Source organism: Zootermopsis nevadensis, unplaced genomic scaffold (genome assembly GCF_977971745.1).
Source record: "Zootermopsis nevadensis isolate Lab colony 2312 unplaced genomic scaffold, Znev_1.0 Znev_ptg000023l, whole genome shotgun sequence".
NCBI lineage: Eukaryota > Metazoa > Arthropoda > Insecta > Blattodea > Termopsidae > Zootermopsis > Zootermopsis nevadensis.
Genome location: NW_028259155.1, coordinates 7,785,213 through 7,807,924, shown reverse-complemented (window position 1 = coordinate 7,807,924; position 22,712 = coordinate 7,785,213). Strand labels below are relative to the sequence as shown.

The window sequence follows — 22,712 nt, the reverse complement described above, 5'->3', positions numbered from 1 at the left end:
AATTTTTTTTTTCCTGTGTGAGATGTTTTTTCAAATGCCATGACCATGGTGACCTAGCACCTGATGTGGCTTGTAACCAAAGAATCTTGCATCAACTAGCACTTCATGCTGGAAGAATACTTAATCAGCAAAATCTCATTCAGATGTATTCTGAACTTCAAATGACTTTGTGAGATTTGGGATTTTCACGTTGATGAAGATGATGCTGTCCTTCTGGGTTTTGATGCTATGTAGACTTGTTGGTAGGTGTCAGCATTTTGGAGAAACGTACTGTGTCCATCTTCAGGACTGAAGATTAATTTTTTCTCTATATTCTGTGCACATTGCATTTGTTGACATAGCTACATTCAGTTGTCACTCTCTACCTTCTGGCCAAAAGTACAAGACAAACCACCGAGCACTGCACGACATTCCTGATATAAGTTAAGTGTTGCTTGATTGAAACAATGAAATAAACTTACCATTGTTTCTACAAATGCTGAAAATCATGTCCTTGTGTATGCACACACACTCTCTGTTCTGTTTAAGTAGGTTGAAATTTTTCTGCTTCATCGCTTCAGTTGTTAGGATTTAAGATTCTGGTGAAGCTGTTATTCCTGAGTCGCCTTTCTTATTCACTTTCGTGGGCCCCAGATGAATGTAGTTTACACATATTTGACCACCTCATCTCATGCAACCAATTTTACTAGTTTTCTAATGAGATAGTGTAATTGCGTCATATTGTGAATATTATAACAATTATTTATTTTAATCCGTCTTATCACAATATTTAAAATTTCTTATAATTAAGATAATAAAATATCATTGATGTTCCATATCGATTGATCGATTATTATCTTAATTATAAGAAATTTTAAATATTGTGATAAGACGGATTAAAATAAATAATTGTTAGTTTTCTAATGTCACATCAATATTCTGTCCCACTGCAGAATTGTTTTCTTTGTTTTTACATTCACGGTGTTGCATGTGAGTGACAGGTTTAATTTCTTCTAACCGCAGCATACACTACGTCTAACACTGCGGTGTCCGCGTGCCGGACTGTCATTTCTACCGCTCACGTAGTACCAATGCTTTGTTTCCTGTAACCAAGCTTACCCGCACTTTCATGTTGATGTCGGTAGCTTTGTAATTCAAGATTAATTACTTGGAAAGTTTATATGCATTAAGATATCCGTCTTCTGGGTTATTGCGCTGTGTAGTCCGGTCGATGTTAACCAACGTTTCAGAGGTCATACTGCCTCCGTCATCAGAGTATGAAGATTTCTGTCTTCTGGGTTGTTGCGCTGTGTAGTCTGGTCGATGTTAACCAACGTTTCAGAGGTCATACTGCCTCCGTCATCAGAGTATGAAGATTTCTGTCTTCTGGGTTGTTGCGCTGTGTAGTCTGGTCGATGTTAACCAACGTTTCAGAGGTCATACTGCCTCCGTCATCAGGGCGATGACCTCTGAAACGTTGGTTAACATCGACCAGACTACACAGCGCAATAACCCAGAAGATGGATATCTTCATACTCACCGCTGTGAGAACCTCAAGTCTTACATTTATATGCATTATCTGTGATTTGTTCCTAGAAGAATTTTTTGGGGATGGGGGGGTGGAGAACATTTATTTACCGTTAACTCAACCCCCAACAAGCTGCATATATTATACAGTGATTCTTTTACTGTTTCAGATCTTGAAGTTTTGATTATGAATCATAGTGCTGAAACATCTGGATCGTTATCTTCAGATTGTAGTTGCAGGTTATCAGATATTGACATCTCTGAGGAAAAAATGAGGAGAAAGCTGAGGTTCTTCTTCATGAACCCGATTGAAAAATGGCAGGCAAAACGTAGATTTCCATACAAATTTATAGTTCAAGTTATAAAAATTATTCTAGTCACTGTGCAGGTAAGATGGTATTGTAATTGATTTTTAGTTTATTCGTCCAAAAGGTCGAGGAAATCTGGAATACTGAAATGCTAATTTTATTGCAGTTATGCTTATTTGCCCATAGCCGGTATAATCATGTCAATTACACGTGGGACAACCGTATTGCATTCTCACACCTGTTTTTGAAAGGATGGGATACAACAAGGGAAGTTAACTCTTATCCTCCTAGTGTTGGACCTCTCGCCATCTACAAAATCAACGAATTCTTTTACACAGTGGATTATGCTGTTGTTGGGGTGAGTGCAAGAAACTCAAGTAATACGAGGCTCGTCCACAAAGTAAGTTTCCCTGGGGCCGTTTGCAGAAACAAAACACAATTTCATGGAAATATTTATTGCAACAGATACAGCAAGTGTCCAGCTATTTTTCAACATATTCGCCACCGGAATTGAGACATTTGTCATACCGTGGGACCAACTTTTGAATACCTGTGTCGTAGAAGTCTGCCGCCTGGGATTGGAACCACTGTGTGACAACCATCTCCGCCTCTCTGTCATTCTCAAAACGCTGACGCTGACCGGACAGGAATTTCTTGAGGAGTAGGAAAAGATGGAAATCACTGGGAGCGAGGTCCGGGCTGTAGGGTGAATGATCAAACACCTCCCAGCTGAACTCCTGCAGGAGACTTGCTGTCGGTCGAGCCGTGTGCGGCCTAGCGTTATCACTGACCGCACTTCACAGTCGGCGGGAGCTGGAATAAGAACCTCCATCTTCAACAGCTGCAACGATGCTACTGTGAGAACGCGGGAAGTACCGTTAGTGCATGCGCCATGCTACGTCATTGCTCTATCACGTACGCACAGTCGCTTCGCGCAATATAAGGTTTGCTAGCTGTGGGACGAGTGGGAAACTTACTTTGTGGACGCGCCTCGTATTTTGGTCAAAAATCATGCTTTCACCTTTAAGTTTCTGACATTTGTGGTTTATACTGTGGATGGATCAGCAAATGGACATCGTCAGTTTCGTCAAGCAGAATGGTGACTTGCGGTGCCACTCGCAGCCCACCATCCTGAAACTGTTGTGGGTTTCCTTAGTCTTTCAAGTGTAGTAGTATGTTCAAATGTTTCATGGTTGTTTCCTGTTAGCCTTGTCCCATTAAGCCATACACACATTTTATTCGCTGCTACAAAACATGATGGATTGAGATTTGAGGTTTTTGTGGTGGTGACGATGCTGATTACGTTCTTTTTGGTTCTGGCACTATGTCAACTGTTCTGAAGTATGGAATGAGAAAATTCTTTATTTGTAACAGGAAGAACCCATATTATGCAGTTGCGTTACTTAGCAATCACTATAATTATTTTATGTATAACATAATATGTAAGACTTGAGGTTCTCACAGCGGCGAGTATGAAGATATCCGTCTTCTGGGTTGTTGCGCTGTGTAGTCTGGTCGATGTTAACCAACGTTTCAGAGGTCATACTGCCTCCATCATCAGGGCGATGAAACACAGCGCAATAACCCAGAAGACGGATATCTTCTATAAGTTACTAATTTATATATTTATGCGTGCTAAGTCTCAATGTAATGTTGAACTTTTCAGCAAAATTTGACACATGTGTTTATATTATATCCATTTTTCTTCAAGGTTTTGTGTGTTACTTTGTGAATGTTTCAGTACTCAAATCTTGTGAATGCCATTGGTCCATATTCATACACAGAGGAAGATAATTCTATGCCAGCCCCAGTTCTTTGCCTGTACCAGTACAAGGAAGGAGACATCTTTGGCTTCAATGAGAGTTATGTGTTCAATAGCGAAATTGAAGAACGTAAGTCTATTTTCTATTCTTCTTGTTTCTATGGCGCATTAGCCCGAAGTTGAGCCTTGGCCTCCTCCCATGTGGGAGGTTTCTTTGTCCTTGAAGTGTGCATTTATGAGTAGTGAGTGACAAGCCCGCTGAATCTGCACAATTTCTACTCAGTCCTCATTTTGTCTGCTAGAGCCATCAAGTAGTGAATCAGGAGAGATTTGGGTGAGGAATGGCCGCTGAATTTTGCATACGAAACATCTCGTCCATGCTCGTAAGGTTCTTTTACGTGCTGTAAATATACGACATCGGACCGCTGGCTTCACTTCCCCTCTAAAGGAAGTTGTGCTATGGATTTAATCACCCCTTAAAAATCCGTCGGCCTCGGCCGGGTTTGAACCCGCTAACCTTTGGTTTTGTGGCAAGCACCCTAACCACTAGTCCACCGAGGGCGACTTATTTTCCATTGGAAGGCTTTATAATTGACTTTGTGTGTTTGAAATGAGATGTGTTCTGACTTGATGTGATTCTTTCGTAGGATGCCTCAATCTAACAGTGGAACCCAACGTAACTGCGGAGCACTACTCTAGCAGAGAGTTCCTGCAGGAGCACGGAATTGTGATAAACTTCTCTGCTCTAGTTAGAGCAACAATTACATTTTCTTTGAAGACTGTCAACTTAAAGGCTGCTGGACCAATTACTCCACCAGATTGTTACGAGTTTGGTATCAAGGTACGAACCGAACAGTAAAATAGCATTGTGTGTGGTTTACAAGCAGCTACCACACATAGGAAAACTCAGAATAATTGAAGATCTTAGTAGAACTACAATTCTTTTAAAATTTGCATTGTCTCTGATGTTTGAGATTTTCACACCAGGACAGTGTAGGTTTTAGTCATGATACTGTGTAGACTTCTAAGTGGTTTCATAAGAACCTGCTGTCCCCATCTTCAGAGTAGATGTCACAGTATCTGTTGATTTTGTAGTTTCTGTTTTGATTTTGCGTGTTTCTTGCTGATAGAGAAAACATATCCATTATTTTAAGTAAATATATCTAGTTTCTCATGTTCTGTGGGAACACAATAAGATGTTTTTATAGCCAAAACTATTGTATGTGGTGTGGTGTAACATTGTGAGCTGACTTGGTGGACACCACTAACTCATTAACAGACTGGTTGGCATTTGACCTCATGACTAATGTCGTCTCTTGAAAACGAGTATCCTGCAGTTGCTGCTATTTAAATGTTGCTGCAAAGGTAGACAGAATGCAATTTAAAGAAGTCTTCAAGTGGTTAATGTGATGGCACAGTGATTCACATTCCATCCCACACTCACTCTCTGGTACAGGATATTTTTTGAAAGGCAGATTGTATACTTGGATTGTCAAAGAATAGCCCACTTTCTTTATAGAACCCAAAGGTTCATCACCGTGCTCACAAAATCCAGCCACCATACTCTATCCTGAGCTAGCTGAATCCAGTTCCCTCCATCCCTAAACTCCATCTTAATGTTATCCTCCCACCTACACCTAGGTCCTCCCAGCGGTCTCCTCCCTTCAGGCCTCCCAACCACTACCTTCTAAACACTGCTCCCCTCTCCCATGCATGCCACAGGTACCACTCATCTCACCCTTCCCATTCTCCTCCCCCCAACAATATCAGGTGAGGCGTAGAGGACGTGAAGCTCATCTTTATGCAGTTTTCTCCATGATCCGTCTTCCAAGTTCTCAAAGGCACTTAAACTTTGTTGCTCCCTCAAAGTGACAGACCAAGTTCTCCACTCATGCAGCACAACTGACAAAAATACGCTTTTGTATATTTTAATCTTTAGTTCTTTTTGATGTAAGACAGGGGGACAAATATTTTTAGACTGAATGATATGAGGCATGCCCTGAATTTAATCTCCTCTTGATTTCGTCTTGAATGTCATTCTGACTGGTCAGAGTCGTCCCAAAGTACTTGAATTTTGTCACATTTTCGAAGGATTCATTAGCTATCCTTATATTTTGGTTCTGCCCTGAATTCTGATGCTAAGACATGATCACATACTTAATTTATGTATGTGATTATTATGTACATATATACTCTGCATTTATTTCTAGACCAACCTCCCTATTAGCTCTCAAGAGTGCTTCTGTGTTCACTCTTGTAGTATTTATATTATCACCCAACAGATTAATATCATCAACATAGGCTAAAAGCTGATGTGTCCCATTTAATTCCCAACTGTCCTGATTTCCTAGGACTTTCCTGGTGGCATTTTCTAAGGCAAAACTGAAAATCAGTGGCGATAGAGCATCTCCCTGTTTCAGGCCATTTTGAATAGGAAATGTATCGAACAATTGTTTACCTACACGAACTTTGCTACCGGTTTCACTTCAACACGTTGCTTCTTAGGTGAACCAAATTCCTCTGTCCCACTTGTCTTTAAAATATGTTTTAGAATTTTTTATTTTAAATTTAAACATTCTTTAGCAGACAAATTCTGGTTCCAGTATATGGACAGAACATTGTCAGCTGACCTTTGAATATGTTAATATGAATTACTTTCAGATATCATTTGATAATGAGGACCACGATGGACAGATGTTACTGTCGCTGGATGCAGATGCTGTCCGTCTCTACTGCAAAGGTGACGTGGAGTACGTTGGTGAGAATTACCTCTTTTTTACTTCTTGCTTGCGTTGTTTCGTTGTTATCAGAGACGTGGAAGGTTATGAAGTCAGTAAGATGCTTGACAGAAATTGACATATTGTAATGTGATAACCTTATTGATTGTCCACATTGTGTCTTCCCACACCCTTCTGATTACATAACATTTCTCCTTTTAAACCATTCTGATAAAATATGAAGGAAATGAATAATTAACAACGATCTCTTTCTTCATGAAAGGCAGCCATTTTGAATACTTAAAATAAGAGTATTTATATGTGTGCTTGTAAAGATATTTGTAAGAGCAAGCATTGAAACTGATTAAGTTAAATGCAGAGTCATAAGGAAAGAGCATATTTTTGTTTTTCTATTTGAAGTATTTCTAAACTTCTGAATCATGTTGTATGTCAATAAAATCTTCTCGGGCAATCAGCCGCATCAACTGGTTACCGTAGTAAACCGAGGTTTCGGGAGCCAACTCTGTCCCCATCTTCAGGGTTCTGATGTGACTGGATCCTCGGAAGTCGCCTGTGTAACTGCCTGCTTGGGACCAGTGCTTATGTCCAGACCCATACCCAAGGAGCTAGGGGGCGGAGTCAAGTGCTCGGTTTGTTTGGCTCTGCTTACTACCTGGTGTTTCCCCAAAATTCATGAGCATGTTAGTCACCGGATACCATGCTTAACTCAAGGTGAAACCTCCGTCCGTTGTCATGCAAGATTAGACTTGGACAATATCTCTAAGGATCTAAGCCCGTAAAGGAAGCCATAGAGATCCAGCTGCATCCAAACGTCATTCTGTGTTGATGCTAGCTGCATGTTTCTAAACGTCTGCCATATTGTAAGCCTGGAATGTGAATGGGAAACGGTATACAATATAATGAATGAGCTTTTTGATGAAGATTTCCGTCTTCTGGGTTATTGCGCTGTGTAGTCTGGTCGATGTTAACCAACGTTTCAGAGATCATACTGCCTCCGTCATCAGAGTATGAAGATTTCTGTCTTCTGGGTTGTTGCGCTGTGTAGTCTGGTCGATGTTTACCAACATTTCAGAGGTCATACTGCCTCCGTCATCAGAGTATGAAGATTTCTGTCTTCTGGGTTGTTGCGCTGTGTAGTCTGGTCGATGTTAACCAACGTTTCAGAGGTCATACTGCCTCCGTCATCAAGGCAATGAGTATGAAGAGTTCCGTCTTCTGGGTTGTTGCGCTGTGTAGTCTGGTCGATGTTAACCAACGTTTCAGAGGTCATACTGCCTCCATCATCAGGGCGATGGTGAGTCTGAAGATTTCTGTCTTCTGGGTTGTTGCGCTGTGTAGTCTGGTCGATGTTAACCAACGTTTCAGAGGTCATACTGCCTCCGTCATCGCCCTGATGACGGAGGCAGTATGACCTCTGAAACGTTGGTTAACATCGACCAGACTACACAGCTCAACAACCCAGAAGACGGAAATCTTCATACTCACCGCTGTGAGAACCTCAAGTCTTACAGAGCTTTTTGATGTCTGTGTCAGTGTTACCACTTAGATCCTACATAATTCATGCAGGACGTCTTTTGTTGGGCTGCATTTTATCATTACTATTGCTACTGTGTACTGGAATACAGGTCATTTAGTGTTGTAGGTGCAGAAATTTCATGTGAAGTCAAGGCTCAAAAGTTTATGGTTTAATCTTAAATAGTGGCCTCCCCATGAATATGGCGTTTTTCAGGTGAAATGTCTTCCTGGCTCTATTCCTCCATCTTTTGCTATACAGCATTATTCCAGGGTCACTTTCAGATCACCTGTTTGGTTACAATATCATTGTGTGACTCCCATTAACAAGTTCCCATGTCTGGAATAATGCTGTGTAGTGGAAGTTGGAGGGCAAAAGTCGGGAAGACATTTAGCCGAAAAATTGCCATACAGTGTTGTTTGAGGCTAGGCCACATTTGTTGTTTGTATTTTATAATTTTGGAAATGCTTGCTACGTTTCAGTTCAAAATATTTTGTCTTCCCGTCTGATTTCTAAGAACCTGAAGATTAAAATACACAAAACAATAATTCTGCCTGTTGTTTTGTATGGGTGCGAAACATGGTCTCTCACTCTGAGAGAGGAACACAGATTGCAGGTGTTTGAGAATCGGGTGTTGAGGAGGATATTTGGGCCTAGGAGAGAAGACGATGGGGCGTGGAGAAAACTGCATAATGACGAGCTTAAAAATCTGTACTGCTCCCCCAGCATTGTGAGGATGATTAAGTCGAGAAGAATGAGATGGGATGGGCATGTAGCGCGCATGGATGGGACAAGAGGTGTGCATCGGGTGTTGGTTGGGAAGCCTGAGGGGAAGAGCCCTCTGGGGAGACCTAGACGTAGATGGGAGGATAATCTCAGGCGGGATCTATGGGAGATAGGAGTTGAAGGAGACTGGATTTTGTTGGCCCAGGACAGGATCCGGTGGAGGGCTTTGGTTAATTTGCTGATGAACTTTTGGGTTTCCTAAGCCATCTTGTTAGTTACCGAGTTAGTTTTATAACATGGATAAATGTATAATTCTGCTGTGGATTTTGCTCTCCAGATTTTAGCAACTTGAGACAGCTTCCAGTAGCAGACTGTAAATTTAGTGGTGGTGTAATAGCACAGTGAGGTATGTGTGTGTAAGAAAACAGTTTAAACAAAAGTGAGACTAGCTGCCTGTATTACTTTCTTGTAATTCCTCTTCAAAACATGAATGTTTTCTTAACCCTTTCCCCGATCAATTTTCTTCTGAAAATGTTACCCAAAAATTATTTTTTATTTCTACAAAGATCAATTTATTGACATGTGTTTCGATGACAAATCTTTAATTATATTTAAAAAATGATTATATAATTGTAAATTATTATTATCTGAAGATAACCCAATTTAACTTGCACCCACCTCCCCTAATCATCAGCCAGACATATCTCTGGATAAACAGTGAAGGGGTTATAAATGCACACAAAATACTGAAGCATTATTTCTTCTTCATTTGCAAGAGGGAAAAACATTGTGATCTAATAATACTCTTAGTGTGCCCCATTTTACCAGCTTTGGTAAGTGTAACACAGTTCCAAGTCCATTACGTATTTACAATAAAATAACATAATCTTAAAAGGAATAAGGTGGGATTATATGTTATTGTATCTGTACATGAAATAGTACTGCTGGTACTGTTCTTTTAACGAGCTGTTGATGTACTTAATGAAATTTTGCAGAGATGTTCTGTTTAGATTTGCTGTTTTGGACTACAGCAATACACTAAATCTCACACTATTTTTTTAAAAATTACTTTAATAACTCTGGTTTTTTTAATATTTGTAGATTACTAGAATTTAGAATTGAGTAATTTGATGTTGGCGTGTTTGCCCAAATATACAAAATATTTAATCAAATGAATGCATTTCAGTGGATAATCAGTTGGATTCCATACTCCGCAGCATCCTCAACTCGTTGGTGATTGTGATCTGTAGCATTTCTCTCATTTTATGTTGTCGTGCAATTTACAGAGCGCAACAACTGAAGTTGGTACGTATTGTTACATGTATTAATTTAGACGAATGATCTTTTTAAATATTTTGTAACACAGAAGAATTTGCATATAAACGGCTTCATTATTATCCTGAGTTATGTTGCGCTCTGTTTAGATATGGTAGACCCAAAGTTTTTTTTATATTTTTTTATTTAGTGTTTTTTCTGGCGACAGGTCCATATGAACAGGATCCTTTGATCCTTTTCTCGGACTGGGACCTGTTCATATACGTTTTTGGCAGATGATCCAGAAGTGGTTTGCCATTGCCTTCTTCTGTGTGTGAATGGAGTAATTGTTGGGATGCCACGGAGGAAAACTCCGTGTTGCCTAGACCACGGCCTTGCCCAACACAAGTTATAAATTCGGGCACCGCCGGGAATCGAACCCGAGACCCCAGGATTACAAGGCCAGCGTTCTAACCGCTAGACCACCTCATCTTATTATTATTTAGTGTTCTGTCTGACGACAGGTCCATATGAACAGGATCCTTCCATCCTTTTCTCGGACTGGGACCTGTTCATATACGTTCTTGGCAGATGATCCAGAAGTGGTTTGCCATTGCCTTCTTCTGTGTGTGAATGGAGTAATTGTTGGGATGCCACGGAGGAAAACTCCGTGTTGCCTAGACCACGGCCTTGCCCAACACAAGTTATAAATTCGGGCACCGCCGGGAATCGAACCCGAGACCCCAGGATTACAAGGCCAGCGTTCTAACCACTAGACCACCGTGGCGGTCTTCCAAAGTTCTTACTGTCACACATTGTCAAGTTTGTATGTCAGCAAAACTGTTTAAATCTGGGTCTTATTTCTACTTCTAAAAGTGTATCGCTTTTGAAATCATCAACAGAACGTCTTCCACTTCATAAGTGCTGGAGTCACTTCTGTATTCCATATCATAAAATAATAATAACTTGATAGTAGTAACAAGCCAATTTTACGCAGTGCATATTACAGCTCTTTGCATTCGATACAAGCATTGCAGCAAACGGAACCTGCCAGAGGTAGTGTCTGTCAGTGGATTATCTAATACTGGTTCTGTCTAGTGAGAAGAAGCTCAGATTTTTGCTAAAAACAAAAAAAAACAACTCAGGATAATAATTTCTAGCCACAAAATTCAAACTGCTTTCAGTTAACTCAGGATAATACAGGGGAAGTGGTTGTGGTAGAATATGAGGGTTTCACTGCTGACTTTCCTGACAAATTTCCTATGACTCGCGCACTCAGTGCTGAAAATATTCAAACTGCTGTTAACTGTAATTATTGTACGTGAAAAATGAATATTGATTATCATTTTCCATGGAATTATTTAGACATGAACCCTTCATTAATTCAAATTAATGTGTTGTGTTCTTTTTGTCAATTTGAGATCATTTTTTAAAATGAATTTGTCTTGAAGTTCATTATTTATGCTTAAAAGATCATGTGACTGCTTTTCCACTTTGCTTTGTAATTGTACAGTTTACATGAAATGACGGTCTGATACAAATCTTGTTTCAGGTGACTATGGCTTTCTTCCAGAAAGTATATAAGAAAGAACTAAGTGCTGAAGGACAGTGCGAGTTTCTGAACTTGTGGTACATCATGATCATTGTTAATGATATACTGATTATACTGGGCTCTGCAATCAAAGAACAGATTGAGAGAAAAGTAAGTTATGACATTCTTATACTGTAAGTTTGTCTGCGAAAGCATCCGAAAGATGGAATTAAATAAAATAATTGAAAGCTGTGTTTTAAAAATGAAACGGTTTTGGTATTTTCAATGCATACACAGTTATAATACATAGCATTAGTCCTGAATCTTTTTATTTGTGGTTCATCTTTAATATTATTATGCATTCTATGTGCAAATTGAAAATTCCATGTATAAGAATGCTAATGTCATCAAGAAATCAATTTGATTTTTGTGTTTATTACTGGAAACACTTCTCTTTTTTGATCCATAGTTAGATTGTGCATTATTTTACTGTTGTCGGAGATATTTGCACATGTCAGAGGTTTGGAGTGATACAAGGTGGGCAATTTATGATTTGTTTGTTGTATTGTGTTTTATTTGATTAGTTATAATCATCAGGTTCATACATAAAATTCAACAAATGTGAGTCACATCTCTGTTAGTGCAAATATATAGTAACATTCTTAATTGGTAAGATAAATGAACGTCAGTAACATAGTGGATAAAATCTGCTTTATGTCGGGTTAAATTATAACATGTGAAATTATTATGTTGTTTTTGCTGTCTTGTGTGACTTGTCTTTATGACATGCTGCATAATTATTTCATGTGAACATTATAATATAGCCCAACATAGAAATTATTTTTATCCATTATTTTATTACATTTTATTGATTTATAGTATTACTATTCATTTTCATCAGTAACGCAGCGTATTGTAACTTGTAGTTGAAAACTGTGAAACTAGTAAAAAGCTTCGATAGGCCCAGTGGTGTAATGAAGTGATGTGAAGTGTTCATATTAGTTAATATTAAATCTGACAGGATTCTACATTTCAGGTTTAAAGAATTATAAATTTATGTTTGTTCCTGTAAACGACAACTTCGGGCACATGGTTTGGGGTTCACCACTGTAATTCTGTTTTCCTAACACTGATAACTCTCTCCACCCATTTTGTTTCTGTGTTGCTTATTTGTAAGGCTCCATCTTCAAATTTAGGTTGTATTCTTGTCATTGAAAAATTATAAATTACTCTTTTGTGATGGCATATTTATGGTAACAAATAATTAAACTTATTTATTATTTTGATACCTGGTTAATCATAAATCGTTAATTGGTATGAATTTGACATTTTCTTCTGAATTATTGTAACACTTCCTATGTTTCAAGCATTTATGCAGAGGTGTGGTTAAGTATATAAAATATTATAGTGTTTAAATCTGTGGTTAGCAGTTTGCTGGAGATCAGTGGAACATTTGCAGTGTTTTACTGGGAACTGGAAATCTCCTAGTATGGTTCGGTGTGCTGAGGTACCTCGGATTTTTCAAAACATACAACGTAAGTAGCCAATATTAAAATGTTCTCCAACGTAACCAGTAATACGAGGTCTGTCCAAAAAGAATCCGATCTTGGGCCGGGAAAACAAAGTTCTGTATCTGGGGGGTTACAATACCTAATCCCCTTCAAAGTAAGGCCCTTGTGACTCCACACACTTATCCCAGTGGTCCTTCCATCGCTGGAAGCAATTCTGGAAGGCTTGTTTTGGAATGGTGTGCAGCTGCGCCGTCGCATTCTGTATGATGTCCTCACGGCTGTCAAAATGGGAGCCTTTTAGCGGTGTTTTCATTCTCGGGAACAGCCAGAAATCACAAGGAGCCACGTCAGGAGAGTAGGGAGCCTGACGAACCTGCGGAATGCCGTGCTTGGCCAGTAAATTCTGGATCAGGTGTGATGAATGAGCTGGGGGCATTGTCATGATGCAGCTGCCAGTTGCTTGCGTTCCACAGCTCCGGTCTCTTGCGCTGAACTGCATCACGAAGATGACGGAGGACTTCTTGGTAGTACTCCTTATTGACAGTTCGGCCTAGTGGTTTGTACTCATGATGCACAACACCCCGGTAATCGAAAAATACAGTCAGTATCACCTTCACATTGCTCCGAACCTGTCGTGCTTTGGGCCTCGGGGATGTTGGATGCTTCCATTGTGACGACTGGACCTTGGTTTCCGGGTCATATCCATACACCCACGACTCGTTACCAGTGATCACAGTCTTCAGGAAATCAGGATCCCTGTTGGCGCACTCCAGCATGTCCTGCGCGACCTCAAGGCGGAGTTGTTGCTGCTCCGGCAAAAGCAGCTTGGGCACAAATTTTGCCGCCACTCTTCGCATGCCCAAATCCTCGGTTAAAATCGTGTTTGCGGAACCCCTGCTGATCCCAACCTCATCAGCAATTTCCCGGACGGTCAAACGACACCCCTCCATGATCAATATCCGCACTTTGTCAATGACATCAGCATTTTGGCTCATTGACGGTCTCCCGGAACGCTTGTCACTGTCCGCCGACATGCGGCCATCTTTAAAGCGGTTGAACCACTCTTTAATTTGAGTGACCCCCATTGCATCATCGCCGAAAGCCTGCTGAATTTTGTGGATTGTTTCCGCTTGGGTATCCCCAAGTTTCTGACAAAACTTGATGCAGTATCGCTGCTCCAAGCGTTCCATCATCTTGAGCGAAACGAGAATGCAACGAACACGTGTTACACCACTTCGCTATCTGGCAGCGACAGACGCATCCGGCGGTGCTGCGAGGAAGCAAAAAATCACGCATGCTCATGAAAGTCCCTTCTACCACTACGCTCAGTTTCCCCACCCTTTTGCCATTACTTACCGCGGAAAAAAATATAGTCAGATACTTTTTGGACAGACCTCGTACAATCAAAGTTCATTCGTATAGAAAGAAGAAGTCAGTTGTTTTATAAGTTGCTAGTTGTAAATTCATTAACCCAATAATGCTGACAAGATTGAACCTCCGTAACAGTTGATTTTTACGTTATAATTTAAAGGAATAAGATAATTAGATTTTGATGGTGTGAAAATGTGGATGTGATCTTCTGAGTTGTGACATTGTCTCGCAGTCTTGTAGGTGGTTGCCAATGTTTGGGAGGATCAAAGCTCCATTGTCTGGGTATAAGAAGTGAGAATCCGCCTTAAATGTTGGCGACTTCCTGCAAGACTGCATGATATTAGAGCCCAGATGACCCTAACACATCCATTCTTGTTCTTTATAAACCAATCAGGAGTTACAGTAAAATCCTCTCGGGCTATCAGCCGCGTCAAGTGGTTAAAACATGAAGAGACCAGCGTTTCGAGGTCCATCTCTGTCCTCGTCCTCAGGGTACTGATAGCCCGAGAGGATTTTATTGTACACAATCGCCGTGAAAGCTCAAGATCATACAATCAGGAGTTCTTGTCTGATTGTTACAAAGTCCAAAATTGTTTGTTGTTTTGATTTTTAGGTTGTTATTTTGACGTTGAAAAAGGCAGCTCCTAAGGTTGCTAGGTTCCTCCTCTGTGCATTGTTGATCTACGCAGGATTTACGTTTTGCGGGTGGCTTATTCTTGGTCCCTACCACATGAAGGTATGTCAGAAAGTTGTTAAATAATGTTTTGTTTCCACTGTAATTTTTATATATTTTTCTTTTGAGTGTGTACATTTAAAAATGTATTAGTACCACTCTCTGTGACTCCTGCTTTCTTTGTTTGATTTTGATGAAAATTGATGTGGATCACTTTTAATGTATCTTCCCTCCATCAGTCAGTAAAATGGGGTTTTCTGTTTATATGTTTACATTTTCTCCTAACTGAAGAATGTATTGGACCGTATTTTATTTTATAATGAGATTAACAATTTATGTCATGTTCACTGTTGTAACATGCAGTTATTGTTTATTTGGTAAAATCATTTGCAGTATAAAGAATGTCTGTGGATCCAATAAATGTGCATGTTTGCATTTATTTCACAGTGAGCTTTTATTATAAACCATTTTAATATTCTGTTACGCGTCACAGCACAATTACCCCAGGAGGGCAGAAAGCTTGTAGAATTGATGATAAAAGTTTATATTTAAGCAGGATTTCTTTCCTTTTCTGTTAACTTAAATGCAAGTCTGCTGTCTGTGGTCTGCCCAGTGTTTGTTACAGCATTGGAAAACTGTAGGAACTGTATTCTTGTTTTACTTGATGTATTTTAAAGTCTGCAGTCCTTTAATGGGCCGGGTAGCTCAGTCAGTATAGTGACTGACTATGGGCTGTACAAACGGGCTTCGATCCCGGATTGGGACGGAGGATTTTTCCTCTAGCCTCTGCGTCCAGACCAGCTCTGGGTCCCACTCAGTCTCCTCTGCAGTGGGTACCGGGGTTCTTTCCTGGGGGTAAAGCACAGCGGGGTGTGATGCTGGCCACTCGCCCCCATCTAACACCAAGGTTAAGAATGAGAAGGAGCTATACCTCTCTTCCCCCACGTGCCCACATGGAATGTAGCAAGACAGCTTCAGTTTTCTTTTTAAGTCCTTAAATTGTGGTAGGTGTGTCATTGACAGAGACTTATATAAATATATAAAATGTATTTTGCATTTATTGCTGTTTTCCATTTGGGCAGTGTTCTTGTTTAACATTGTCAGTATGGGACACATTAATACCAGACAATGACATAAAACATTTTGTAGCTTAGAGTGTGCACATGTGCATTTCTGTGTTCTGCGAGCATGTGCGTCATGTTTCCTGCCTTCATTTCTCCAGTTCCGGTCACTGGCCAGCACTTCTGAATGCTTGTTTGCTCTCATCAATGGGGATGACATGTACGCGACGTTCTCCATCATGTCGTTCAAATCCCCGATGCTGTGGTGGTACAGTCGCATATATCTGTACTGTTTCATCTGTCTTTACATCTATGTGGTGATCAGCTTGTTCATTTCTGTCATCATGGATGCCTATGACACAATCAAGGTAAGAACAATCATGACGTCATTTCTCAATACATGATTTTATTTTAAAAGGATGAGTGTTAGTAAAGTCAAATAATATAAAATGAGAGGCAGTAAATTGGAATATTCAACACAGTTGTTACTCTTGTTGGCTTACTTAACCATGTTCCCATTTGCCCCGAGGTATCTTGGGTTGATGATTTTCGCAAAACAATTAATTAAAATTAATTTGGGACAGCGTTTTTTCTTCCATGCCATTGTTACTAAACTGAGTCAATTTGGGTTGTGTTTTAGAATTAGTGCTCTGTATTACTGGCTGTTAACTTCTGTAGGCAGTACAAGGTTAAAATAATTATTTTGGGTTTATACAGACCAAATTATTGCACAATTTAAGAAACCATATTTTAAATTTTTGTATTTGTGTACAGTACGTTGGCAGCCACCTATGAGAAAGAAGAAATATGTCTTCCTTCACTTAAAGTAGTTCCGTATAAACATTATAGAATATAGCAGTCACATTTAATTAATTAAGAACTGGCAGATTTTTAAATCGACAGGGCATGTAGCATGTAGGAATAAAGAAACTCATACATGTATTTTGGTAAGGAAACTTAGAACGCTAAGACATTGGTAGTACTAGAAAGATGTAGCTTGAGTGTAGAGACTGGATTGGATTTGTTTGGGCTCAGTGGGTAACATTTTGTGGTTAAGAGTTCCATGAAATGGGGTTAGTTTATTCAACATCTGGTGGTCTGAAGATGTTGCCCGCCATTGCATTGTGTGCTTTGTAATGTATGATTTTTAGGGTTTTTTTTAATACATTCAGGTATTCACTTCATAAATTTTGTTGATTTGAATGAGATGTTGGTGTTTGCAGTATTTCTGAGCTGCAGCTCCTACTTCATAAAAGATTATGGATATCCAACAACCAGAAATTGAATAACCAGAAACATTGCTCCCCTCCCATCATGGTTTTGTTGGATTCATAACACATTATAATAAAGGAATTTCGAAAGGCAGCCAAAATGTTCTCCAGAGTAGATCTGTTTTTTTGTCTTTTGGAAATAAAATTGCACCCTAAATTCAGTTTAAAATGTGGCTTTGGATCCTTACTGTACTGTTACTGTAGTTATCTGTGTTCCGAGCAGCTGTACTACAAATCTGGCTTTCCCAAGAGTGATCTTCGGGTGTTTGTAGCAGCCTGCACAGATGAAGCTTCCAGTGGAATATATCGCAGGGAATCGTCCAGTTCTCTTGGAGATTTTATGGAGAAGATCTGCTGTTGTAAAAAGTGAGTACTTTTTAGAACTGCTGGTATGCAACCTTGTGGTTACACCTTAGAATTCTCAAGGATATCGTTGAAGGTTCAAAATCGAGAGCATTTTGTTAACCCCTCACACTGGCCAATTCTGTGCATGAAAACGCCTCAGAACAGCGATATTTTCCCTCTTACTGTGTTTTCCATTACCATTTGAAACCAGTTGCCTTTACATGCTGCACCATGTATTACAGATAGTTTATCTTATTGTTAAAACCTCCAAAAAGATTGAAGATGGCTTTCTTCAGACTCATCACTATGAAAACCTCAAATCCTATTCCACAAAGATTGTCTTTATTGTCTTTGAGTGGCTTGAAGAAAACTGTAAAGCTTTCTGTGGCTAAATTCCCTCAGCTTTGTTCCATTGAGTCATTATTAAATCATTTAAGGTTTTATCATGCGCTGAGCTAAATGGGTGTTGCAGTTGGACACGAGCGTTGTTTTAAGAAACATGAAAATGGCAGAAATCATGTAGAAACCGTGTTGAAGTGGCTTGAATTGAAGCAATAGTTCCCATTGTTGCAACACGTGTTCCAGCAGTGACCCCAGGTCATGTTGGTTGCCTAGTTCATAGGAAAATTTTGACAAGACAGCCATGGATGGAACCTTAAGATGTTCCTTGCTCATGCTAAAGTTTGACAAGCTCTTGAGCATTGGCAGGATTTGCTGATTAGCTTGATGAATATTGCACAGTTTTTGGCACTACATAACGTAGCATTTAGCAGGTGGTTTTGTGTATGATGCTGATATACGCAAACTGCCCCAATATCACATGTACGAGGTGCGATCGGAAAGTTTCCAGACTGTGTCAATAGAGGGCGAACCGGATGTAGTACGAGCTTCTGCCGCTAGGGGGTGCGGCCTACATTTATAGTGAATCAGTATGCCAGCCGGCATCATCGAATTAGCATTTGTTTCTTAGTTACGGGCGTTTTGGTAGTGCATTACACCGACCCTCCTGCGATTTTGGAATGGTGTGCATCAAATTTGGCCAAAGACTCGCCAAAACGGCTACGGAAACCTATGAAATGCTAAAGCAAGCATTTGGGGAGTCCGCAATGGGTCGTGCACAAACGTTTGTGTGGCATTCACGTTTTAAAAATGGCCGAACCTTTGTCGATGATGACGAGCGTTCTGGACGACCATCTTCGAGCACAACGCCCGAAAATGTTACGAAGATCGACCTCGTACCATCAACGACTTGTGCGACATTGTTGGGATAGGCTATGGGACCTGTCAGCTGATTCTAAAGGAAGAACTCCACATGCGACGCATCCTGTCTGAGGACCAGAAGCAGAATCGACTTCTCGTTTGTCAGGAGCTCAAAGATCTTGCAAGAACCGACCCCAACTTCCTTTCTAAGCTCCGCGTGACTTCTTCCTCTTCCCAAAGATGAAAATTCAGCTAAAGGGAAGGAGATTTGAGACGATAGAAGATATTCAGGCAGAATCGCAGATGGTGCTTGACAGGCTGACAAAGAAAGATTTCCAGGGATGCTTCCAGGCTTGGCAGCGGCGCTGGGATCATTGTGTTCACTCCCAGGGGAACTACTTCGAGGGTGATGGATGAATTTAATACCTGAGATAAGTGTACGGGTTTTTATACGCGCAGTCTGGAAACCTTTCGATCACACCTCGTATTTCCTATGGAGGTGCCAGCATCCCATTTCTAGCCGTGGACCTGAGCTTCAGAACGGCTCTTTGTATGTGGTTTTATGCATCCCTATTTGTCTTTTGCTCAGTCAGATAAAAGTTTTGTTGACAAAAAGATAGTCTGCGGTCCTTTTTTTTTTTCAGTTTCTTATTAACTATCACTGAGTTGAATATGTATAGTCTTTCTCTCCGCACATGACACTACATGCACAGAACCATTAGAAAAGAGACACGTCATTTTTATCTAACATTGTCAACACATGCTTGATTTGAGCCATGAGCCATATTGGTGCAGATTTACCCTTGAATGATAAGCCATAGAATAATTAAGATTAAATATATTTCAGTTGAAGTTTTGCAGAACAGAAAACAGATGGCACTATGAAAGAAAGCCTTCTGAAGAGTCCGACATGATTAGTTTTGTTGCTTGTGAGTAGGTGGAGGAAACAGCAGTTTTAAGAGACTGCAGTGCCTGGTACAGCTGTATTGTCAACTGTTTTGTGGGTTCTGTCGCCAGGCCCATACAGCTGTGTGGACTTCTGGCCTGAGGGGTTAATACAGTTCTTAAGAACGAAAGAAAAAATAATCATTCAAAACATAAACTGCTGATGGTTTTGAAGCTGTCACATAAGTTCTCATCCCCAGTCTCGCCACTTGCATGTGAATATGCATAAATGCATTTTAAACTCAACTGTAGCACATTCTAACAACAGGGATCATTAGATGTATGTTCATTAATGATTCAACTGTGAAATTGTGTTTAATGTAAGGAAAATAAGTGGAATGTTGTTTTCTGTGTTGGGTGCTTCTAAGACGTTGTGTGCATGCATTCTGTTTCTGTAAAGTGTTTTGTATTTGTAACCTCTGACATATTTATTGTAATTAAAACCAGATGTGTTTTTACCTCAAAGGGCCGTCATCAGTAATATTGTAAGCTACAGTCATTTAACAAGTAACGTTGATGGGTTGAGTAGCGTAATACAGCGTTTGATTAAAGTGCAAGGGCCGATGTCATAAGAATATTTACGAGCACAGTCTGCTGAGTTTTAACTCATAGGTGGTCAGTACTGTAAGACATTAGAAGTAAAATCTTGTGTCTTTCAGTGTTTGTTTGTTTAAGAAAAAATATGGGGCCCAGTTACTTTGGGTGAGGTAGATGCATTTGAATCCACTTATGTCCGTTTGAACTGTAACCATGTTATAACATCACCGAAGTACTGATGAAGGTTCTGCCTGCCATGTTGTGTTGATTGTGTGAAATTAAGTTTTAAAAGTAGTTGGAATTGTGTCAGCATACTGTACTGTGAGGAGTATTGTAGACGTATCATCCAGGTCCATCTAATAGAACCAGTGTGGTTAAAGCCAAAATGACATGTGATGTGGTCTCATATTTAAATATTATTACAATTAAATATGCTGAAATAGATGGGTTAATTTTTACCACAGTGATATTAATATAGCTTTAAAACTATTGTGATGTAATCAATTCACATCTTTATGCTAATGTGGATAATTGTGTGGTGAGGGTCGACTGTTATCATCTTTTATATCGTTGTGCTGCGTCATGTGATGCAGATTAAATAGACCTATGAGTTATTGGCCATGTACTCCTTCCGTGTACCCAACGTGTGGATGTGTTTCACTCCTTCTACTGGCTTATTCGCCAGTGGTACTGTCATTGCCCGTATGTTTAATACCTCTTGTTACGTACATCACGAAAATGGATTTAGTGTAGTCCAATTAGGTATGGGAAATGGACCTTCACTTGGTATCTGACATTGTTCCGATATCTGAAATTGTCTCATCGCTAAGAAAGTTACCTTAACTTCATGCATGGTTACTGAGTACGAGTTTTAATTAGATAAGCTGGCTGATGTTTTCATGGCACCTGTCGGTTTCCCCATGTCGCTAAAACAGTGATGACAATGACAGCATGCATGAACATTGTGATCCAGTGGTCACCACTCCTGCTTTCTATTCAGGAGATCCCAGGTTCAGATATTGAGCTGAGAGATTGGCTGATCTGTCTTCCTTCTTCTTCTTCTTCTTCTATGGCACAACAGCCTGAGTCCAGGCCTTGGCTTTCTCGCATGCTGGGGGTTTCTTGATCTTTGAAGTGTGCATTTGTGCCTCTGAACAATTTCTACTCAATCCTGATTTTTGTCTGCTAGAGCTATGCCACGGTGGTCTAGCGGTTAGAACGCTGGCCTTGTAATCCTGGGGTCTCGGGTTCGATTCCCGGCGGTGCCCGAATTTATAACTTGTGTTGGGCAAGGCCGTGGTCTAGGCAACACGGAGTTTTCCTCCGTGGCATCCCAACAATTACTCCATTCACACACAGAAGAAGGCAATGGCAAACCACTTCTGGATCATCTGCCAAGAACGTATATGAACAGGTCCCAGTCCGAGAAGAGAAAAGGATGGAAGGATCCTGTTCATATGGACCTTTCGTCACACAGAACACTAAATAATAATAATAGAGCCATCTAGTAGAGAATCAGGAGAGATGTGGGTGAGAAATGGCCGCTGAATTTTGCTTACGAAACATTTCATCCATGCTCGTAAGGTTCTTTTACATGCTGTAAATCTATGACTTGGGACTGCCAGCTTTACTTCCCCTCCAAAGAAAGTTGTGCTACGTATTTTTATCGCCCGTTCTATCCTGCTTTCGTGGTTTTCCGCAGTCCCTCCATTCAGGTGATTGCTGTAAATTAGACCATGACCATTTTCTTCCATATAATTTCTGCGTGATCATTTATTTCATCACCATGTCATTTGTCGATATATTAAAGAAAAGAGATAATGACAATTCTGTTAAATAAACCTCAAAATAAAATAGTAGAAATGCAAAGGCAACACTGAAGCACTTTGTCTAGTTTTGATGACCCAGATCTTCATAATTGGATGATGATGATACAGTCAATGGCAATGTCATGTATTACTGTAAGGGATGGAGTTCATGCTGTAGGAACAAAGAAGCTGTTTTATAAATGTTCAGTACTAATTCACATATCAATCGGTGGATGCTTGCAAAAACTGACGGTGTGGCTGTACTGTGCTATGCTGCTTGTGCATTATTATGCTTTCAGGGGAATGCAATTGTAAGTATCGTGTTGCCTGCCATGTGGACGTTTCTCTTTGCATGGGGAAAAATAGGTGTCATTTTTCTCATGATATAAATTCCAATTTTCAGCCCTGTTACATTTCTGATGAGATCTCGCTCCCAGTAGCCAGAGAAACTTTGGATCAAAATCAGGTATTTTCATGTTCTTGAGTTTGAATTTTTTTAAATAAGATTTAATGAAGCTTAGATTTTACACAAAGCATTGTTTAATGGACAGCAAATGGATGAAACCGATAAGAGGGCTCTTCATCGGCCCTTATAAAATAATTTCATTATTAAGAATGACTGGTGCATGATCCAGATGTGATGGGAAATGTC

At 40.0% G+C, this 22,712-nt stretch overlaps 1 protein-coding gene across 9 annotated transcripts in view; it reads left to right on the top strand.

Annotated features, from left to right (window-relative positions):
• Positions 1 to 22,712, top strand: part of LOC110831917 (mucolipin-3) — a 34,785-nt gene that overhangs the window by 1,014 nt on the left and 11,059 nt on the right. For 5 of the 9 annotated variants that reach the window (XR_002543750.2, XR_002543749.2, XM_022068425.1 and 2 more), the window contains exons 2-13: positions 1,677 to 1,894; positions 1,981 to 2,172; positions 3,556 to 3,706; positions 4,224 to 4,417; positions 6,238 to 6,334; positions 9,740 to 9,858; positions 11,360 to 11,509; positions 12,766 to 12,873; positions 14,834 to 14,956; positions 16,116 to 16,322; positions 17,449 to 17,591; positions 22,464 to 22,526. Coding sequence is in view for 7 of the 9 variants with exons in the window: in XM_022068425.1 (XP_021924117.1) it covers positions 1,677 to 1,894; positions 1,981 to 2,172; positions 3,556 to 3,706; positions 4,224 to 4,417; positions 6,238 to 6,334; positions 9,740 to 9,858; positions 11,360 to 11,509; positions 12,766 to 12,873; positions 14,834 to 14,956; positions 16,116 to 16,322; positions 17,449 to 17,591; positions 22,464 to 22,500 (1,739 nt within the window). In the remaining 2 variants the exon portion in view is untranslated. The remainder of the gene's footprint in view (positions 1 to 1,676; positions 1,895 to 1,980; positions 2,173 to 3,555; positions 3,707 to 4,223; positions 4,418 to 6,237; positions 6,335 to 9,739; positions 9,859 to 11,359; positions 11,510 to 12,765; positions 12,874 to 14,833; positions 14,957 to 16,115; positions 16,323 to 17,448; positions 17,592 to 22,463; positions 22,527 to 22,712) is intronic. The other 4 variants (XM_022068422.2, XM_022068419.1, XM_022068426.2 and 1 more) reach the window with 2 other exon arrangements.